This window comes from Anas acuta, chromosome Z (genome assembly GCF_963932015.1).
Source record: "Anas acuta chromosome Z, bAnaAcu1.1, whole genome shotgun sequence".
NCBI classification, from domain to species: Eukaryota; Metazoa; Chordata; class Aves; order Anseriformes; family Anatidae; genus Anas; species Anas acuta.
This window is the reverse complement of record NC_089017.1, coordinates 47,340,316-47,362,190: the sequence shown is the minus strand read 5'-3', so window position 1 is coordinate 47,362,190 and position 21,875 is coordinate 47,340,316. Positions and strand designations below refer to the sequence as shown.

The following is a 21,875-nucleotide window of genomic DNA, read 5'->3' as shown; positions in this document are numbered from 1 at the left end:
GCTCAGTCAACCACATGAGGAGCCTGAAGGGGTGGGTGCAGGAGCTCTGCTCTGCTGTGTTTTGCCACTGCTCCCTCATGGCTGCTGTGCCAGACAGGTGATGCAGACGCCCAGATGGGACCTTAGCTGCCCTCTGCCGCTGGGGCATAACCTGGGGACCAATATCTGGAGAAACAAGGAGGATGCACCCTGGTAATCCAGGCTCAGATGGGACCAGGCAACCTCTTGTCAGGGAGCATTGCAGAGGTATGCCATCAGAGAGTCCCAGCAGCCAGGAAAGCCAGGGGGCAAATGGTGAGGAGTGTGCCAGCAAGGAGGAGCTGTGCTTTGTGCTCTCAGAGCAGTTACAGGACTGGGGTGCCACGGGATGGGAGGAGCACACAGGGCCTGGGGCTTCTTGGGGGCAAGGGTGCACAGAGCCAGGGCCAGGGGTATTTGGGAAAGAGTCAGAGAGAGTGCTTGACTTGGAGCAGCTGGTGGGTTTCAGATTTAGTGTAGCTGCAAGGAGCAAGGGGAGCTTTGAGCTCAAAGGCTCTTCCTCTGCAGCCCCACCCCGTTGTCCTCTTCATCCTATGTGAGCTCTGGTGCTCTTTGTGACAACGGTACAATGGCACGTCTTTTCCAAGCGAAAAGTAGTCTATTGAGGCACAAAGTGGAAGCCTTCAGATCTTCCCATTGAGGCCTTGAACATGCGGGGACCACGGGGTGACGTTTTTGGGATTACCCTTGCATGAAGGCTGGGACACACTGCATTAAAGCACAGGGAGGTCAGGCAGCTCACCTGGTGCAAAGACAGCCTCGTGCCAGTAATAACAACCCCACCCAGGGCTTTGCAGACCGTCTCTAGCAAATTATCAACAAGGCCCTTTCTGGCCTTAAAATCAGGGACTAGTTCTTGTTTTCATTGTCCAAGGAAAAATCTTCACTCAAAATATTTTGTTACGGTTTTGGTAACTCCTTCAGTTTTCAGTATCCTTGTCCCTCCTCCTTAGCTTTCTCGTAATCTGACATATCCATAGTTAATAATTTCTGTGGTACTGAATTCTCTGAATTATACATAAAGGATTCAAAAACAATCAGAGAAGAACTTGAATAATACATACTAAAATTAAATGTTTTATGATTGCTTACAGAGTGAAATTAATAAGGAGACTTGGCCAATGCTGTATAATTTATGCTGTGCTTAAGCAGGAAAACTACAGAATCGGGATCACAGAACAGTTAAAAATGGAGAGGATCTCTGGAGGTCACCTGATCCAAACCCTGCTCAAGCAAGGGACAACCAGAGCAGGCTGCCCAGGAGCATTTCCAGGTGGCTTCTGGAGATCTCCAAGGAGGGAGACCCCACAGCCTCTCTGGGCAGCCTGTGCCAGTGCTCCATCACCCACACAGCACAGACGTGCTGCCTGGTGTTCAGAGGGAGCCTCCTGTGTTTCAGCTTGTGCCCATCATCTCTCATCCTGTCACCTGACAGTAACGAAAAGAGCCTGGCTCCATCCTCTTTGCACTCCCCCTGCTCGTGTATTTGTACACATTGATGAGACCCCTTGACCCTTCTCTTCTCCAAGATGTACTGTCCCAGCTCTCTCAGCCTTTCCTCGCAGGAGAGGTTCTCCATCCCCTTCATCTACTTCAAGGCCCTTTGCTGGACTCTCTCCAGTATCCCCATGTCTCTCCTGTAGTGGAAAGCCCAGCACTGGCCCCAGCACTCCCAGTGTGAACTGCCAGAAGCTTACAAAAAAATCTTTAATGTTCTTTAATGCTGGGCAGATGGGTGTTTCTGTTAAGTGAGGGATGTTCTGCATCTTGATTTGTAATAAAAACCTACATCCAAGCTCACTGAAAAAACAGAATTTGGATTCTTTTTTTGTGTGTGTGTATCTGTGTGTGAAATCGTGTTTCACTTCTCTCACCTGGAAGGATGAAAGTCACTGACAGGGCAGTACCAACCTCTACCCTCAATCCAAACTACTGGTATTTATGTTTATTGTCCATAACAAGAGCTTTAAGAACAGTTATCAATAACAATGTCTGACCATGGGCAAAGCGATCGCAGTGTGCCTGTTTCTTTGTCTCTGTTATCTGTCTTTTCTAACTATTTTGTCTGCTCATCTTTACGCTCTGCAGCCAGCCAGTGCATCCTGACCCTATTAGCATTAACAGCAAAAAGTCCAGTAAACCACTTACCTCTGAATTTCAGCTTGGATATAAATCTTTTGAGAGCAAACAGATCAAAGCCATAGTGTGGAGCCATGGGGGGGCTTACACACTGCTTAACATAAGAGTACTCTGAACTCGGGTGATGGCTGCCGTACAAGCGACCACGAATAAATCTGTACGGTGCTACTGCTTGATCTTCAGCTGGCGTTTTGCCCTGAAATAAGAGAGGTGCAGATATGCTGGAGGTGTTAGTTGTACTGGCAGTGATTTTATGAGGTTTTCTCTACCGGCAATTCAGAACTAAACAAGCCAAGAGCAGCAATGAAGGGTAAGGCCAGGATGGGATGGTCTTCGTCATGGAGGCGAAGCTGTCAAAGTACTCGAGGGAGCTGAAAAAGAAGAGTGACCCAGAAGTGGGAGATGGGAATTCACGTTTCATATAAGCTCACAAATTCCCAAGTGAGCAAATTGCTTGGGCTTTTTGTGTCTCATTTTCCACCTAGAGGGCAATCGCATGAGGAGAAGATTAAAAATACAGTGCAGTCCATTAGCACGACAATAAAAGCATTGAGGGGGAAATATAAGCAAGGGATGACAAACTCCAGCAAAGCAATGCCACGGGTAACACAGGCAGCCAAACAAATGCAGTGTTTCCTCACAACCATCACAGCCAAAACAGAAACAGCAATGGGCATGGTGGCCTTTCACCATTCAATATGGGACAGTCCCACTGGGCTGCAGAAACCCACTGGATCTCAGAGCATACCTGCTGAGGAAATGTGGAATAAAAACTGTACTGCAACAGGAAGGATCTGACCGAATAAACTGGGCCATATTTTTCCCTTTCTCCTTCACCACTGTAAACTCCTTTGGCAAAATCAGAACCCCCAGGAGCAGAACGGTAAACCTGAAAAGCCCATTGCAGTGGGTTTGCTGGTGTTTTGTTTGCTTGTTTGGCTGTTTGTGTTTGGTTTTGTTTGTTTTTGTCTGTTTGCTTTTGAAAGCCATTTTGATGAAAGATTAGAGGAAATTTACAGAGTAAGTTTTCCACATTTGGCACCCCAGCAAATCTGCATTTCATGGCCCACAAAGCTCAGTCTCCAGCAGAGGAAAGCCAAGGAGATGACCTCTACCTTTAGCACCTGAGTCATCTTTACTTGACCTTGCCAGAGCTAGGGCCGGTTACTGCAGCTGCGGCTTCATTATCCAGAATTTTTCAAACTCCTTAAAGCCTGAGTCGAGTCAAGTGGATATTTAAACCCCTCAAATTCACGGAATCAGCCTTGGTGAGTCACAGGGAAAGGACTGCTCCTTTGATTGATCGCATCTGTGACTCAAATCCAAGCATGCATTCGAACGAGTTAAACCATCCCCAGGGCTCACAAAACACTGTGCCAGGCCTTCTGTGTTTTGCATTAAAGTCATACCAGCCTCCGAAAGCCTCGCAGTTTGCAAATCATGGGGATTAATATTTATTACTATTGAATGTACGTGGTTGAGGCCCCTGCCCTGGGGAGTTTGCAGTTGAAATAGTACAGGAAGAACAGGCACATGTTCTCAGCTCTGGCCTTGCTCTGCTCCCAGGGAAGCTGGGGGTGAAACTTGCCGGGCTGCTGGGCACAGAGATCAGGGCTGGGGCGGGCTGCAGCCTGAGCTCGTAAGAGCAAAGAGCCCTTGCCTGGAGGAGTGGACTGTGCTCTGAAATGAAGCGAGGCCGAGCCCCAGACCTCACGGTGGGTCGGCATATGTGAGCCCCCGAAGGATGTCCGCAGCTCCTGATGCTCGGCGAGGAGGCCCTGTCAGTCAGGCTGCGCAGTGAGCTAAACATCAAGAGACATCTGATGAATCACAAGCACAGCAACAGCCCAGAGGGCTGCGGAATACCTCCAGGGACTTGTTTGTGCCAGATCTCTTAGAAAGTTCAAGAGGAATTAGCTGAAGACGTGAATCAAATCGCTGAGGGGAACATGTTCCGGTTGAAAAGAGGCCCTCACGGGACTCCTGTTGCCACGCTCCAGAAGCTTGGCGGCGTCGAGGCCACCCTGCCTGTGAATCAGGGTGCCCACACAGGTGTTTAATGCAGTGCAGCCCACACGTTTTGAAGCAGAGTTACCTCACTTCAGACATAGCTATCCAGTTAAGGCCTTTGTGGTGGCATCAGCTCCCATGCAGTGTTACAGTGGAGCCCAGCCATCGTGTTCCTGAAAAAGAGTACCCACACCACGCATGCCGCACTCACAAAGGCTTCTTCATCTCATCTTACCTTTCCGACAGAGCGCAGACAAGCCCTAAGAGAAGTGATGAGAGAACAGACAAAAGGTTAGTGAACAAGCAAGCCTCTCTGAACCAGGGGATCCCATCTTGACAGACGGACAGATGTCCTGGGAATGGTGCAAAGGCTTCGCACACAAGGGTGTGGAAATGCCGTGGCTGTGAGATGTAAGCAGCAGAGAGGCTACAAAGCTGATTTCCGAAATTCCCCAGCCCTAACGCTTCCAGGGCAGCTGAGCCCAGGGACCTGTGATGGAGAAGGGCAGTGTAGCTCACCCAAGCACAACCACACTCCCATACTGAGCTGTGGCCGCACTCCTCAGAGGAGCCCTCATGGATGGAGCTCCCCAGCAGGCTGAAGCTGGATGAGGAGCATGAGCACATGCCTTGCTGTCCAGATGGGCCATTTGCAGAAGGAAGTTCCCCGTCCACCTGTAAAAATTACCTTTATATTGCTGCAGTCTGGTATTTTGGGTCTCTCCAGCAGCTTCACTGCACTCAGAGGTTCACTCGCTCGCCTGCAGGTGGACAAACGTGCAGGGGTTATTAGCCACGAGCAGCTGCTGCTCTAGGTCCACAGTCCTCAGCTCCCAAAGTCAGAGGTTCAGGACCCAATGAGGGATGGTCAGAAAACTAGCCTGGAAGGAACGTAGAGAGAAGAAGAAAGCAGCAAGGAAAACAAAGCTCTCCGAGGTTTCACTGTACCAGGTCCCCATCATCTGCCTACATTTTGCCCACACACAGTTTAATCAGCGTGCCAGGGAGCCTGGCTCCCTGCCAATGGGAATGTGGATTCTGACAATTTGTCTAAAGTGCAGTCAGAAATTGCAGCTAAACAGAAAGAGCACTTCTTTTTTCGTGTTTTTTCTTTTTCTTTTTTTTTTTTTTTTTCCCCTCCAGAAACAATTACAACCTCTAACTGCCGCCCACACCTCAGTTGCCTGAGTAACGCAGCGTGGGTATGGTGGTGGTAATAGAGATTTGGGTTTTACACCATGCTTGCTATCACTGGCTAGCTGCAAGGCCCCCACAGAAGTGTCCCAGCAGGATGCTCTAGCCCATACAGAGAGAGCATTCCCACCCCAGGCACAGCCCACTGCAAGCACCTGCCATAGCAAGCACCACCCTGGGAGAAGCCAGGGATGCAGTAGCTGGTGTCTACATTACTCTGGTAATTATTCCAGTAATGACCCTGGCTCCATCCATCCCAGTTCATTACTTCATGCTATCCACACCCATCCTCAGTTATGACCCAGTCATTATCCACATAACTAAAAAATGGTTTGGGCTGGAAGAGACCCTCACAGATCACCCAGTGCCAACCCCCTGCTATGGGCAGGGACACCTCCCACCAGACCAGGCTGCCCAAAGCCCCATCCAGCCTGGCCTTGAGCACCTCCAGGGATGGGGCATCCACAGCTTCTCTGGGCAGCCTGTGCCAGGGCCTCACCACTCTCTGAGAGAAGAATTACCTCCTAAACTCTAATCTAAATCTCCCCTCTTTTAGTTTAAAGCCATGCCCCCTTGTCCTGTCAAGCCACTTCTCAAGTGACAGGGCACATCACGTACCTATACTGCTGGCTGCATCCACTACGAGTTTTCTGAGACATGCATCCTTGCTAACAAGCCATAGTTGGAATTCACCTGAAAATAGAAAGTTTTTGTGTTGTTTTTTTTTTTTTTTTTTTTTTTTTTTTTTGTGTGTGTGTGTGTGTGTGTGTGTGTTTGTTGTTGCTGTTGTTTTTAATTTTTGACACCTGAGCAGAGGGGAGAAGCTTGTTCAAGCTAACTAAAAATATTCACCTTCCCAAAGGGAGGGGAAGGGGCTTCAGCTTGGCATTTTTTATTTTATTTTTTCCTTCTCTTCCTAGCAAAGCCATTCCCCATCCAGCAGAGACTGCACAGACAGAAGGATGGTGCTTTCTTCCAAGCTACAAGGCGTAGACAGAAGTATTTATCTTGGCTAACTGAGCAGCTTTCTCTGAAGGTCAGCACACAGCACCCTCTTCTGACCTCATGGCAGCCCTGACAGTGTTAAAATCTCCTCTGCAAACAATGGGGGAACATGAACTTTTCATCAAAAGACAAAGGAAGGTGTCAGGCAACCTTCACAGGTGGCAGCTCCTTTCTTATTAATTGATTTCCTTTTCCAAGTGATGGCTGAATCTGTATGCATTTCAGTTGCCTCCCATGCTTTTTCTTTACAGTTTTGCTCAGTTTTCTCCTTGCCTCCGGCTTTCAAACCGCTCTTTGTTGCTCTCCCCTCGGGCAAACTCTCCTTGCCATCTTCTTTTCCACAGAGCTTTCAGTCCCTGGTGCTATATTCTGCATTCTTCTGCAGCCTTCCAGCCATCTGCACAATACATTTCACCTACATTTCAAGACTGCACAGATAATGGCCCACCAGTGCCTTTACATGTGCAGACAAGTAGTGTTTGTTCTTGGAGAAAACACCATGCTTCCACACTATAGATGTCTGTCCCTGAAATTTTAACTCACAGACCCTGCTTTCCTAAAATGTCTTTTTTTTTTTTTTTTTTTTTTTTTTTTTTTTCTGTTATTTTTGCATTCTCTAGACTCATCCTTCTTAGCTTGTGGTCACTGGCAGAGCTCCTGCATAATTCATTATTTTCAAATATTCTTACAAACATCCTTGCAGTTGTCTAAGTCATTAAACGTGTTGTGACTGAACCAAGTTTAAATGAGGCAGGAACTGTCCTGAAGCCTTTCTTCCCATGAAACTGTTATTTCAGGAACCAACTCTCTCCATTTAGACTGCAGGATCGAGATGCCACTGATTTAGGAAACTACTGTGTCTAGTGATTAAGCAAGCCATTACTAAGAAAATGGTCCATCTATTAAAGAATCAATATACTGAATACCCAGTAAACACACCCTCTCACTAATCTGCAATTATACCACTTTCCACATTATTACACAATTATAAAGCCGTTAATCAGCTCTTTTACATATCATGAATCACACACAGCCATTACTTAGTTACTGATCCTCCACCTTTTCCTCTCCACATGACCTGTTACTGATGTGCAAATCTGCCCCTCTGCAGCCCACCCTCACACCAGGACAGAGCTGATGGGAACTCCAAGGTGTTGTCCCACAGAACTCCCTCTGGTTTGGGTTTATGGGTCAGTACCCTAACTATCTGCAGGCACCTGCACTCCTCCCTTCAGAATATTCCCCCATCCTTTGCTCTTCACCTGATTTTCTACCGTATTCATTACTGTTTCTATTTCTGGAACACCTTTTTTGCCACACTTTTGCCTCACTTTCTCTATGCTAAATGATCTTTAAGACACATCCCTTGCTAATCCTTTCTGGCTGGCCCAGTTCTGCTACCTCTATATGTAAGTCTGCTATTTCCAAAGTTGTTGCTGGGGCAGTCTCAGCTTTATACAGTACTACTGATACACCTGTCTGGGCACAGGGGAACAAAACTCCCCTATGGCTTTCCAGTTATTATTGTTTGCCTTATATATTTTCTAAGACAAAACAGTGTGCTTTGGCCTTGATTCCTCCACCTCAAGCAAGTTAAGCTCCTTGTTTTTGTGACCTTGTCATAAGACCAACAAAACAAAGACGCACACCATCTCCATACCTGATCCACCCAAAAATTAGCTGTGGACTGGTGACTAGAAGAGATACCCTAGAACAAATATGACCAAATAATCCTGGAGTGGTGGCAAGCTGTTGTGCAGTAGTTTATCTTTTCTAGGATGGCCCATTTTTTAGGGAAAGTGGTTATAATAGTGGGTGGCATTTTTTCTTTTTCTTTTTTTCTTTTTTTTCTGAAAAACATCTATTTAGCACCAAGCATAGACAGAGCTGAACACTGTGACGGCCTGACGAATGAAAACCTGGGTCGTCAGTGTATCATTCCTCTTCATGACGTACCAACCTCCACCATAAAGCCCACAAGGTATTTTTGCCTTTGCCTTGCCAGTTAGGAGGCTACTGCAATACATCAATGTTCTGCTGGGTACGAACGCTTCCAGTTTCTAATCTAGAGATATCCATGACAACTTCAGACCAATTTGTGCTTTAGTTTTGGGCTAAGTCACTCTGTCATGCTAGATTATTTGTAAATAGCCGGAGATGTGTAGCTTTTGTGCACAGTGGATATTCACCTTTATATTCAAGCTAGCCCTTTTGGGCTCCCTTGGTAATTATATTCCTTACTTGGAAATGTAAACTGAAAATGGACAATGAAGAATGCAGAGAATATAAATGCATCTGTCTTTCACTTTGCGGCTGTCCTGTCATTTTGTTCTAGTTTAGTGCACTGTGAGCAACGTGACGCGACTTGTGATTCCAGGCAGAAAAGGGATCACCAGAAAATGCTCGGAGTTGACTTTGTCAGCTCGGAAGGCAAAATAGGGAAAGATGTGGTGAGCAGCACTGACATTAGCATTCACACATAGTTAAAACATTCATCCGGGCATTAGGAAGAAATATTAAATGCCTCCTCTAAGTACAACTCCCACTCCTCACCATCACTTTGTTTAGCCCTTTCATAAAAGAAATACTAATCCAGGAGCATGTGTTGGAAACAAAAACTTCCAGTGCTTTGAAGTAACCAGGATGGTAAATCCACAGGAACAGCAAAGAAAAAAGCTTGACATCCCATAGCATAATGTGGAAAAGAAAGCAATCTCAAGTGCCGGAGGTCTTGCTATTCATCTGAAAGTAACACGCTGAGTTTCTAGGAGGAAGAAAAATACAAAGAAACAATCATCTCAAGATGGTCAAACGTTCAGAGAGATCTTGGTAAGAAAAAACATCTTCCCTACTATTGTTTTCCCAATACAAGCTCCCAGCCCTGTTGTGAGGCTTCCCTGGGCCCTACCTGCTCTTGGAGACATCCTCTCAATTTGCCCTGTAACCCATTCGGCAGACAGCCTCCTACATTCCCACGCTGAGCCACGGCCAGCGCAAGAACAGCAAACACAGAGTTGTTTGCTTTCTGTGTATTGTGCAGTCTGCTTCCCTTCACTTAGCCATTGTTTCTTACCCACTCCCACCTCTTCTTTCTGTGCTTCCCCTTTTCTTTAGTGTCCCGCTTTGCTGGGATGTCAGGGATCCTTGCTTCCTCCCATTCACTACGCCAGCAGCAATTCCCAACCTTGACAGTGCTCCCAAACAAACTGTCTTGTAAAAAGGTTGAGGTCAACTCCCAATCGTTTCTGAATAGCTGACCGCTGCAGCTGCCCTCTACCAGCCCATCTGCTGGCAAAACCATTTTTAATCAGTTAATTGTCTTCTTGGTGTCTCTTCACAGCCAAGGGGAGGTGACTTCACAGTCCTGTGACAGCCCACAGGTAAGGCCACCTCTGGCAGAGCTGCAAGCAGAGAGGAGCTCCAGCTGCCCTCATGTAGGACTGGTGTGCATGCCCAAACCACATGCCTCCTTCATGTGATAAATAGGCTTCCTGTGATAAATAAGGAGCGCTTACTGTACATTTGTGTTGGGCCACACTGGTTTCAGCCCTGGAAGAGGTACGCTGGTCCAGGCTGTGTTTCTGCAAGGTACACAGTACCTGCACTCTCCAGCTCAGGAAACTTTGATACTGCTGACTGCCAGAGGTCAGCAACGTGCACTGGGGAAAGCGATGTGCCAGCTAGTGGGTGCTATCTTCCCTCAGCAGGGCTGCAGACCCGCCAGAGGCTGCTGTGAGCTGGTAGCGCCACCTTCATGCTCTTATGCACAAGAAATAACAGCCAGGGCTCCAATAAAAAAAACATTCAACTGCAGGAGATGAAATACATTTGGTTTATTTCTTTCTAAAGTTTGTACATATACATATATCATTATACATATGTGAGATCCTTCACTAGGGTTGCTTGAGTTCAATTACATAAAAATTATTGGGAAGCTTGCAGGCTCTCTGTTGCCCGTAAGCAACATTTATTCCAACTTATAAAAACACAGAGGAACAGAGTAATAGTCAGGAACATGGACACAAGAGAGAAGTCTACTTTATATCTCACAGTTTCAATACATCAAAGGCAAATTATTTGTCTGTATACCGTAGGCTTACTTTATCAGCAATGATAAAATAGAGGAAAATATTTATATACAGTCACCTCAAGTGAAAAATAAAGCAATGTAAACTTAAATTCCAAAATATTATTTTAAATGATATAACAATATCCCCAAAAGTCCTTCTTCCAAGGGGAAGAGGACTGATTAAGTGCCTTCATTTATCAGGAAATGATCATTCTAGTACCAGTTACATGAAGCAGAATAAGGGAGGGCATCCTGTGGTACCTGTAGAAAAGAGTGACAACTCTGCTTCAGGAAAGCATCTCTGTGTAAGCAAGTATTTGTTTGAGTCCTTATGGACATCAGCAGCACGTGGAAACACCTCCCATGAACCAGGGTTTGATTTAAGTCGGCACAGCTCTGACTCTGACCACCGAGAAGCAATATGCTTTTCTGACCATGCATGCACCCAGGGACAGGAAGGAGTGCCCTGGTGGTAGGACAGCCTCGGACACGAGACAATTACCACACCAAAGAGTCAGAGCAGCAAATTTCATGCTGCTGGAAAAGATTTAGTGATTACCTCAAAGCTGCTTCAGAGCAGACCAAGAAGTTACCACAAAGCAGTGAGACCGGGACTGCGTCTCTAGTGTGTTGCATGGAAAACACTCCAGTGAGTCAGTGATGAGAATAAACCGCGTTCAAGGTTATTAGGAAGAAGGTTCCTACACTTGGCAAAAGGGACAGGAGGCTGCCCAGAGGAAAAGTCTTGCAAGGACTGCTGTTGGGCCCAGTAAGGTTAAGTCTGCGCAGAAGAGATCCACAGGGTGTGTGTACACGCATGTGCAAAATGTTTTTTGCACTGCTGCTGCCAGGGGCTACTATTCCCATAGGGGCACCACACCACAGTAACTCAAAATTCAGTGCTCTTTCTCAACCTAAGGGAATACAACGCTGCATCATCTCAGGCGGAGGGCAAGTGCCAGTCCCTAACTGCAACTCTGAACGCAACAGCACTGACCCTCACCTGCCTACTGTGTCACCACGGGAGGCAGGTAACCCAAGGGAGAAGCTCAGAGCCTGAAAAAGGGTTACAAGACCACAACTGACCCAAAGCAAGGTGACGGGGATGTCCCTCTTCATCTCACCCTGAGCTAAAGTCCACTTGCATCTCAGCCCTCCAAGATGTGATCACCCTAGCCATGGTCAGAGCCACTTCACTGAGGTTGCCTGAGTGCATCAAGTTACCTGCACCTTACACGTTTTATGACTCCAGGTAAGAATCCATCCTTAGGCCTTGCTCCCCCTTTACTGGGATAATGCAGATAGTGCTGCTGTTGCACCAACTAGACAGAGCATAATGGGAAAACCCACTGGGCTTCCTCATCCCTTTACCTAGCGCACCAACTTGTTAAAAGGTTGCTTAAACCTCACAAGGGAAACCTCTGGGAGGCAAACAAGATGCCCTAGAGAGATATCCGTCCTGCTGCTCTTCTTTTCCCCTCTGATGAGCCAAACATTCTTCTGGAAATCTGTACAGTTGCAGAAAGAAACCCTCACTACTGCTGTACGGCTGTATCTGCAGGAGACATCACAGGCACCTGTCCTGCTCGGACACTTTTGGACATGATGTCCCCTTGCTGAAATTTTCACAGAGCGAGGTCAACATTTTCAGAAGTAAAGCTGTATATTGGATCCCCAGAGTGTGATTTTCAGAAGAATCAGGCGTGGATGCTCGTGGTGCAGGCATCAGCTGACACCACCAGGGAGACAGCCCAGCGTGTAGCTAGCAGAAAACAGCACCCAGCGATCCTCGCTTCGACTCTCAGGCACGTGCCTTTGCTTTCAACACGCACAACAACAGGCAGCCCCTGGTGGACAACACACGGAGATCAAGGCAGCTCAAGGGATACCCTAAATCTGCAAAAGCTCTGATGACTGTTTAACCTAATTTGAGAACAACTAGAACAACAAGCATCCTAACAAAGTTCGCAGCTGTTTTAAGAGCTTTGACAAAAATAAGCTTCAGAAAAGAATAGCAGGCTTTGGAGTGCTGAGCCACAGAAGCCATACTATACCTATGAAACACGTACACACATCTATAGGCATCACTTAAACACGTTCACCAAGTACTGTAAGCCTCAGATTGTACCTCACGCAGAGAGTATTGATTTTAAAGTTTTCAAACTGCCAAAAAACTCTGTTCTTTTAGCCAAGGTTTAATCCTAGCCTCAAATAAGAGGACATAGTTGTCATGAATATGTACACACAAAACAAGAAACAACAACAACACAAAAAAAGACCCACCCCTGTTCTCATCTTATGGTTTTTCAGGACTCAACAGCACTGAGCACGAGGTTTTCACAAGTGTCTGAGCGGCTTCAGACTTCCACCACCGATAGCTTTTGCCTGGTGAAGTGACAGACTGGGTACCGCAGATCGCTCCATTCCCAGCAAGAGGCTCTGGGGAGCCGGGGGACTTCAGTCAAACACCTCTCTGCAGAGCAGCTGGCTAGCTGCCACACGGCACAAGGCAGAGCTAAAACCTGCCGTGCCTGCTTGAGCCACGGCCCCCTTGCTGTGTTGGTCTAGTTGAGGTGAATTGCACGCAGGACCGTCGCCGCAGAGCGGCTGCTAATTGCGAAGGTTGATGTCAGAGGAAAGTCGTGCCCTTGTAATCTGCAGCACTTTCAGCACATGCACGAAGTGATGTACTTCTCCTCAGTACCTCAGGCCTGTACCCCAGCTGATTCCTGGCACAGACCTAACAGCAGATGCCATGGTAGGTCCCTCACTGTTTAAAAATTTATAACTTTTGCAGAATACTTCACTGCTCAAAGGGGGGTGACAGAAGCTCTGCGGGGCTGACCTATATTTGCTCCTTTTGACCACGGCAGCAAAGTCAGGTCAACAGTGCAGCCTTTGGGAAAGCTGTTGCTTGCGCTTGTTAAGGAAGTGCTCTCATAAATAATTAACCCGAAGCCTCAGTGCAGCTCACAAAACAAACGAGCAAGGTACCTCCAGCTCAGGCAGGGTTGAGAGCCGGCCTCCTTCCACTGCTCAGCTGGGTGTTGCCAACAGAAGGCCTCCAGACACAGCTCCCCAGGACCACCTCTCCTCCTTGCTTTAATTTAAACCAGCCTCTTCACACTGAGGCCGTGACACCCCTGGATGAGGGCGCTGCAGTTGCAAGGGAGAGAAGCAGCTGGCGACACGGACTGGGGCCAGTTCCCTAAGCAGCAGGGCGTACATGGAGAAGGAAGCTGGCATTTCTCACTTCCCCCAGCACTGAGGGCAATGATGGAGAGCACTACTGCCCAGGTCCCAGGAGGTGACCAGACACAGAGGGTGGCACTGGCTTTCCGAGTGTCTTCTTACAGTATCACTGGCTGCATGGGAGATGGGCCCATGCACTGGTGCTCAGCCTGGGGAACGTAGCTGCTCTGGAGGCTGACAAAGCCTCTTCTTGCTGGAGCAAATGCTCAGGAACTCCAAGTAAAGCAGTTCACTATACTACACTTATGCTGCTGGGAGAGATCAGAGAGAGAGAGAGAGGAGAGGAGAGGCCAGGCATACTGCGTGAGCATGCACTAAAAATACCCTCCACGAAGCACAAGCTGGCAACCAGCTCTTTCAAAGAAATTTCTGAGACAGCTCCTTTGGCTTGCCCCTCTCGGCAGCCTAGGCAGCTGACACCAGGACACAAGCTGAGGAGCTCCAGTCATGCTCTGGGGAGAGTGGTGAAACGTGGACTGAAGAATTGTCCCATCAGGGCAGACACAACACCCCAGAGCTGGGGGAGAGCCACACTGGGTCAAGTCCAAACAAGCATCAACCTGCAAGACTGCTGGAGACAAGGTGTTCATGCTGCCTATGCCTCTGCAAAAGCAGATGGTGTTTCTGGATACCATCTCTCTGTGCTTGGGGGGCACTGATTGAAAATGGCATCTTTTTTTCTCTTTTTTCTTTTCTTTTTTTACACAGCTCCCTGAAAGGTTGCAGAATATATGACCTGATTTGGAAACCACCCAAATCCTTGCAAAACAGCGTGTCAAAGTTTCCCCACAGCACAGCACAGGCTGCCTCTGCCGCTGAGATTTTTGGAAAGGAGGCTAGGAATGTCACAAGTGTCTGGTCTGAGTGTGGGAGGGGGACCTTGCATCCATGCAGCGTAACACACAAGGATCACAGAAGTCTGAAACTCTGTCTCGCACTTCCCAGCTATAACTGTGGCTGGAAATACAGGCTACAAACGAGCAGAACGAGAAAGCTGTTCAAAAGGTTATCCATTCAACACGGTACTGCCTCGGAGCAGGTTTTCTCAAGGCAAGATGGGACAGTCAAATTTTCTGGATTTCTGCAAGCATGGAAGGAAAGAGACCTGTTACACAGAAGCAGCTGAGGTGCTAAGATGACAGACAGGAGCAGCTTGACAGAAAAGGAGGAGGAGCTGTCAGACTAACTGCTATAAGGCCAAAATTGATTTAGGGATGGAGAATGCAGACATGGGTAAGCTGTAAGCTGTCTGCAGAGAAGAGCCTTCCATCTTTCAAGAAGAGCACCGCAGTGCAATGCCTCCAGAAATGCAGTGATCATCCTGCCACCTCTGACATTCCCCACCGCCACAACAACCCCCTCACCAAAGAGATGCTCTAACCAAGTGGGAACCCAGCCCCACTCGGGTGAGACAAAAAAGCCTGATGGTTTCAAGGCAGAAGAACAGCCGGCCTATTACGGGAAGGCACTGGAGCTGTGAAAAGTCACCCATCAGTCCAGGTCACAAGGGGCCTCTGGAGGTCAGCGAGCTCAAACTGCTGCACACCGTGCTCCAGAGGAGCCCCTGAACTTGGACAGGCTGCACCCTGGGAGCAGGCAGGATCAAAGAGAAAGCACTTAAGGGATGAGCTGTTACAGCCCTTAGAAAGCTTCTGGTAACCATTTACAAGTGGCTGGCTATAGATGAAAAAGTGTCTGAGTCGGAGTCGCAGATGAACAGCGTTCCCCCACAGCTCCGCTACATTAATCACCCTGCTGGCTGACTTATCTCTCTACATCAATTAAAGACACAACATAAATACTGGATTAAAAAGCTGCAGCCATGTTCACTGGTCCGTGCGTGATTTATCTGCAAGACGCATCCAAACACAAAGCCAGCCCAGAGATTTTCTTCCACGACGCTGCTGAACAAAAATCCCAGCATCCTGCCGGCTTACGAAGGAGAGCGCGGCTTTGGCGTTGGGAGAGTTTTCTCACCTGCTTTGGTTGCTGAGCGGAGGGAGGGAAGGCATCTCTGTGCTTCTCCCTCCCCTCTCTGCTGTCACGTCCAGACCCTCCTGCCGCTCCTCCTTCAGCCGGGAGAGGAGTCCAACACGGAGGGTGAGCAATCAGCATCCCCTCCTCGCTTTCCCCCTCTCAAGACGTGGGGGCAGAGCTTCTGCCCGAGCGGCGGCTTCCAGGTGGCAGGCTGCAGCAGGGAGGAGGACAAGGGAGGGCGATACCTCCCCGGCAGCACCAACGCAAAGGGCTGGCTTGGGGGCTGCATGCTCGGACGCACACTTGCAGTGGCCTGCCAGCTGCAGCTGAGCGAGCGGGCACTGCAAGATCTTATCACTGAGCATCCCGACACAGCTCTGCCCAGGCTGAACGGGGGCCCAAAACAAGCCTCAGGTACCTCCTGCTAACATTCAGCACCCCCAGGAAGCCACAGGCTGCTCAGGTGATACCGAGGTTGGGTGCACGGTGGGGACAGCCAGGCATGCAGGGGTCCAGGGGAGGGCTGGAAATCAGCAGAGGAACCTTACATGCTGCAACGGGGGGCTCCTGAGTCACTGAGGCCAAACACCAATCTCTAATAAAGGCAAACATTCGGCAAAGAAAAGGCAGGGCACCGGGTACCATGCAAAGCCATCTGGCCAGACTCTCCGTGGTGCCACCCAACAAGATGCATCGCTCACACCCCTGGAGAATCTGCACCCACCCTTTACAATAGCATCAAGGGGGGAAGGGAAAAAAAAAAAGCAAATGACAGTACTGCTCAGCAGATGATCCTGTTCCTAAGGGAGTCCAGGAGGCTTAGGCATTCACGACAGGATCTCCTTTTTCTCTTGGCCTCTGAAATGTGCATATTCACATGGGTGGCTGGGACGCCTAGAATTTGTAAAGCAATGGAGCAAAATGACATTAATTAAAACTTGAGCAGAACCTGACAAATTCTCAGTAAACTAATCTGCACGCCTCAACAGTCTCACCGAGACTGCTCCACGTTCAACAAATGTTTAATTGCTAAAAAATGCAGTGAAAAATTGCATTTGCTAAGTACAGATGAGACTTAAAAATTATACCCCGATCCATTTGCAAGTACACCTGGTAATGGAGAATAAATAACAAAAACTGAAAAAAAATCATTTTCGCAGCTTACTTTTTGACTTTTCTGTTATTTCAAATCATCTCCTCTGCAGTGACTTTGAAAACGAATTAACCCGTTTCTGTGTCAAAGCTGGGAAATGCATTTCACAGGATTTTTTTTTTTTTTTTGAGTTCAGCAATTTAACTCCAGTCTACAGCAGCAGAGCATTTTAAAAGCTGAGAAAAAAGTTAAATGTCACCTCTTCGCCTTTTAAAGCGCTGCACTCAGTATCACAAGAGGTTTGCTGGGTGTGTTCCAGGATGCCTCTGAAAAGCTCCTCCAGACAACCCCACCCTGACATCCAAGCAAGGTCCATTTACACATCTGCACCTTTTTTTTCCCTGTTTCTGCTGCATGCTTTCTGTGAAATGCCGTTATCTGAGACTGGACAAGTTTTCTTCTCAAACACGCACTCAGCATTCCCCATATGTCTTTTTTCCCTCTTAGTATAACCTCTCTCTCTCTTCTGATTGTTTGTTTAAAACCACCAGAGTACGATGAACAGCTGCAGGGATCTCCTGGCTCTGTTTCCCCTCCACGAGCTGTTTACCTACCACACACGATTAATTCACATAACCCCCTCCGATAAGCACTGCCGTGCACCTGTCTGCACGGAGTCTCCCGGTGCAGCACGCCCCGGTACAAGAAGGCCTCTCTCTCCTTCAGCAGCAGGAGGACTGCACGCTTGCTCCACCAAATGCCAAACGCGTGTGCCCCACCATCACACACGGAGTCAGTCCCATCTGATTCTGCTGCAACTGCAAGGATCGATTCGCTTCAGCACCTCTTGGCATCTGAGTGCATGACATCCTTTGTTGCAGCCCACGGCGAGCACAACATCGGGAGCGATGCTGCATGGTGGTCCTCATTGGGGAGGCAGGTCATGTGGTGCCTGTTAGGGTCCCCCTCTCTTTGATTGCTCCCTTTTCTGCCCACTGAACTGGCAGTTCAATAAGCTGGGCTAATTGGCTTGGACCCTTTGGGAAGTCTGGCAGAGCACAAAATCCCATCAGATGGTAATTTTTTTTGATGTGTGGTCCTACACCGTTCAGGCTGGAAATTCCAGCACATTTCTAAACAGTCCTTGCATTGATCTCGGCATTTCTCTATACATTACAAATTATATCTATCAGGACGGCTACCCTGCGCCAGGCCCAACAAAAATAACAGCAACAAGCATTTCTCAGCTGGCCCTGAATGTTACCTCTCAAGGCGCTTTGTGAGAAAAGCCAGAATGGTTCAACTACTCTGCAAAGGGGATGGGTGAGGCAAAGAGGGAAAGACCTGTCCGAGCTCACACAGCAGGCCAGTATCAAATCAAGAGATTAAAACTGAGCGTGTAAAGTACCAGGTGAGCCTGTGTTCTCTGCAGTACCAAGCTGCCCCAAGTCGAGAGGGGCTGGGAAACAGAAAAATGATCTCTGCATCATCTTGATACTCCCCTGACCCCTGTGACTCAAGACTGCCAAACATCCCCAGGACCTGCGGACCAAGCATGGCTTTGAGGTATGGAAAGCTCTGCCCGTGGTGGCCTCTCCCTGGCCTCTGCCTCCCTCTGAAAGCCTGAAGTGGGATATGCTGGAGCTGCAGGGCAGGCTGGCTCCCCGCAGGAGGAGGATAGGATCTGCCAAAGCTGAGGCAGCCCTGTGCTGGCCTCCAGGCATGGAGGAGCCAGGAGGGCATCAAACCTGGCCTTGAGCAACCACACATCTGTACCATCCTCCAGTCTGCACCAGCCTCTTCCACCTCTGTATGAACTAAAGCAGGGAAACAAATAGCTGAGGAGAATCCCTTTCTGGAGGGAAAAGGCAAAGTGCACTGTCACTATCAGAGAAATTGCATACATCTGCACACACCAACACGGGAACTCCTGGGAAGGGGAGCATCGGGGGACAATGTATCATAAGGCTCTATATAGCAGCTAAGTGAAGAGTGTATAGTTAAAAACTACACAGAGGCCCTTTGTCTTTAAACGCAATGCCAGTGGCTGACATCCTCAGCAGCCACCGCTGCAACCCAGGTTCATCCCAGCCGGGTAACTCCTCATCTCCCTGATCACAGAGACACGACAGGTTTGGATACCCCCCAGCCTGCTAACTCAGGAGAAGGCTCTTTGCTTGGAAAGAAGCAAACCAACGATTCCAATGCTGTCATCCCAGCATTGCCAGAGATTTCCAGGTTGCATTCCTTTGCCTTTGTGGGTCCAGGGTCAACGTAGGAACAATAAGCAACAGCGACTATTTACCGTAGCACCCACTGCTAATTGCCAGTACCAACACGCTCTGCGCTGTCAGGAAACCAATGTTCCCAGCACCCTAGACTCTGTCCAGCCCTCTGCAGCTGCCCGTTTGCACAAAATTTCTCACAGCTACAGCTCACATTCACAACACTGCAGCATTTGTCCAGTTACTTTTCCCACCCACCACGTAAATAAAGTGACAAGTGACTTGAGAGATGAAAGCCACGTGCCGATGGGAGGAGGTAAACGGGGAAGAGACAGAATACACGTCACAGCGCTCTACCCCTCCCCCAGCTCCTTTAAAAACAGAACACAAAAAAGTCCCGATGCTTCAATTGCTAAATGATAAATTAACAAAGCAAAGCAGGAGCAAAGACATCTCCCACAATCTGCACAGAAACAGCAAAATATACAATAGAAAATGTCACTAACACCCCATTCAGGCAGATGCACTTAATTTTGTGAATGACAGGTTATTAAATGGAAAAATTTTGACCACCGGTACTTTGCTGCATGGCTGTTCCCCTAGCTATCACTTCCGCCCTAAGTGACCTTCTGCTTAATGCTGGGTGTTTCTGGCCTGTAGTCCTTCCTCTCCGAGACATTGCGCTTCACCTTGGCACTGACTGGAGACTCCTGGTTGAGCGACGGACTTGAGTGGGATTTCTTCAATCCTGGCGCGTCGTTCTCGCCTCCGCTCAGCAGCTCCTTCACCCCTTCTTTCAGGAGGCCAACGTAGATCTCGTAGCGACTTTTCTGGGAAGTGAAAAAGAAAGGCCCGAATCAGTCTAGGAGAAATTCTGCAGAAGCATTTTTGAGAGGCCGTCTAGGTAACATAATGGTTTCAGCTGGCCTTGAAAGCTGGGAGTCTAATATGGATGAGAACAATGGTGGCTAATGTAAACTACACTGTGCAAAAAGGATTTCAGGCAGGCTGTGCCTAGGGATGCTGTGCAATTTAAGGCACTCAGTTCTGCAGCATACAAGTCCCAGTGCTCTGCTGAATGGTGGCTCTCGCCTAGCAGAGTGCCTGGTGATTTCTGAGTAACAACACCAAGCAAGAGCTTGCTGACCTTAGCCATGCTGAGTCACCTCCTATGCTCACATACACTGAGGCGTTACGTGCCTGAAGAAAGCATGGAGTTAATGGGCAGCAAAATGGACTAAGGGACAACAAGAATCGTGCTCTGGCTGGCTACATCTCCCCCCTGCAACCCTCCACTCCCATCAGCGGGTCCTGCTTTTCTGAATTCAGCCTAAGGGGTAGAAACCAAAGCAGAGTCCTTTTAATCTAAAACTGTTCCAGCTCAGCCACCACTGAGCCCTTGAGACGATGCTTTGAGAGGGAGAAGCAGATGAGAGGGATATGAGAGCAGCAGGGAATATTCATTCCCCTGACAGGACAGCTAATGATGAACGATGAAGGGTGCTCTCTGTCCAGACACTTTTATTTTCTTCGCTTTACCATGCCCCATTCCTGCTTGCTCCTGTTCCTTCTCTGGAGTGGAGCTTTCCCCTTCCAATGGGAAGACTTTGCTCTAATGTGTCACGGTAACACCTTTCTGCACAGAACATCTCAGCAAACAACAAATTGAAGCTGGATTAACAAAGGAGCACCGCAGGGCCTCAAAATCATTACCTGGGGCAGGAGGTGTTGGGAACAGAGCAACCCACCCCTTGGCATTTGTTCAATAACCTGACCGTGACATAACCACTAAAGACATAATGCAGGCATTGTAACTAAGGGGATCTCAGTGGGATAGGGGCTGGCAAAAAAGAAAATATAAATATTTCCACTGAAAACAGCTGCCAAACTGTTATGTTCCTGACTAAGCAAAAAGTGCTTAGCGAAAATTCTTCCAATTTGTAATAAAATAAAAAATACCAGGTAATAATACTTATTTACAGGCAAAAAAAAAAAAGCTAAAAGCTTTATAACTGCTTTGAAGAGTGGAATATAAAGGAAAAAATGAGAGAATGTGACTGTGTTTCCAAAAAGTCCTTTGAATAAACAAGACCACATAGAGGAGGATCATAAAAGAATACACCTAAAAAATAAACAAAAAGCATCCTTATCAACTCCGTATCTGGAGCTCCAGAGACAAAGGCATTAAGCAGGTAAGATGTGTCATTCAATATGAAAGGAAATGGAGAAACAGCAGGCAGAAATCTGACAATGCACTGGGCTGATGAATGATTCATCACACAATGAACGGTACACCTCTGCAAAAAAAAGAAGCCAGGACAGTGCTCTAACCCTGGTATCAGCATAATATTCATCAAGGGAGAGAAGAACATACTGCTATATGGAATTTTATTTGTTAGTCCAGTAAAAACACTGCTGGGGTCACAAGACCTAGCAATAAGAACAGAAATCCAGGACCAGTTTCTTCCCTGCACTTCTGTCAGTGGCCATTTTACCTTGGGCTCTGTGGGCTCATGATGTCTCAACTAAGCAATGCATCTGAAAGTTTCTCAATTGATTACAGCTGCAAACTTGCTCTTTTAATGATCTGACATTTGAAGCTATGTACTCAATTTGGTGGAAATTTTTCCTTAAAAGAAAGCAATCTGGAAAATTCTGTCAAGAAAATAAGACACGGAAATTAAAAATGTTCTGAAGCTTTTTCGATTTGAAGACAATGTATGTACTGTACGCATTTCTGAAGACTGAATGTATGTAATGAAGATGAGATGAGACAGCCATCCATCAAATTCCTGGCTTCACCTCTGACTGACAGTGCTCGAAACATCTCTCGCTCATAACTTTGCCATCCTGAGCAATCATAACCTGGAGT

At 47.8% G+C, this 21,875-nt stretch overlaps 1 protein-coding gene across 14 annotated transcripts in view; it reads right to left on the bottom strand.

The window, feature by feature from the left end:
* Positions 1-10,205: 10,205 nt before the first annotated feature.
* Positions 10,206-21,875, bottom strand: part of PSD3 (pleckstrin and Sec7 domain containing 3) — a 107,899-nt gene continuing 96,229 nt past the window's right edge. For 13 of the 14 annotated variants that reach the window (XM_068667899.1, XM_068667895.1, XM_068667898.1 and 10 more), the window contains one exon: positions 10,206-19,833. In XM_068667899.1, coding sequence (XP_068524000.1) covers positions 19,621-19,833 — 213 coding nt within the window. In that variant the 3' untranslated portion in view covers positions 10,206-19,620. The remainder of the gene's footprint in view (positions 19,834-21,875) is intronic. The other variant, XM_068667894.1, reaches the window with a different exon arrangement.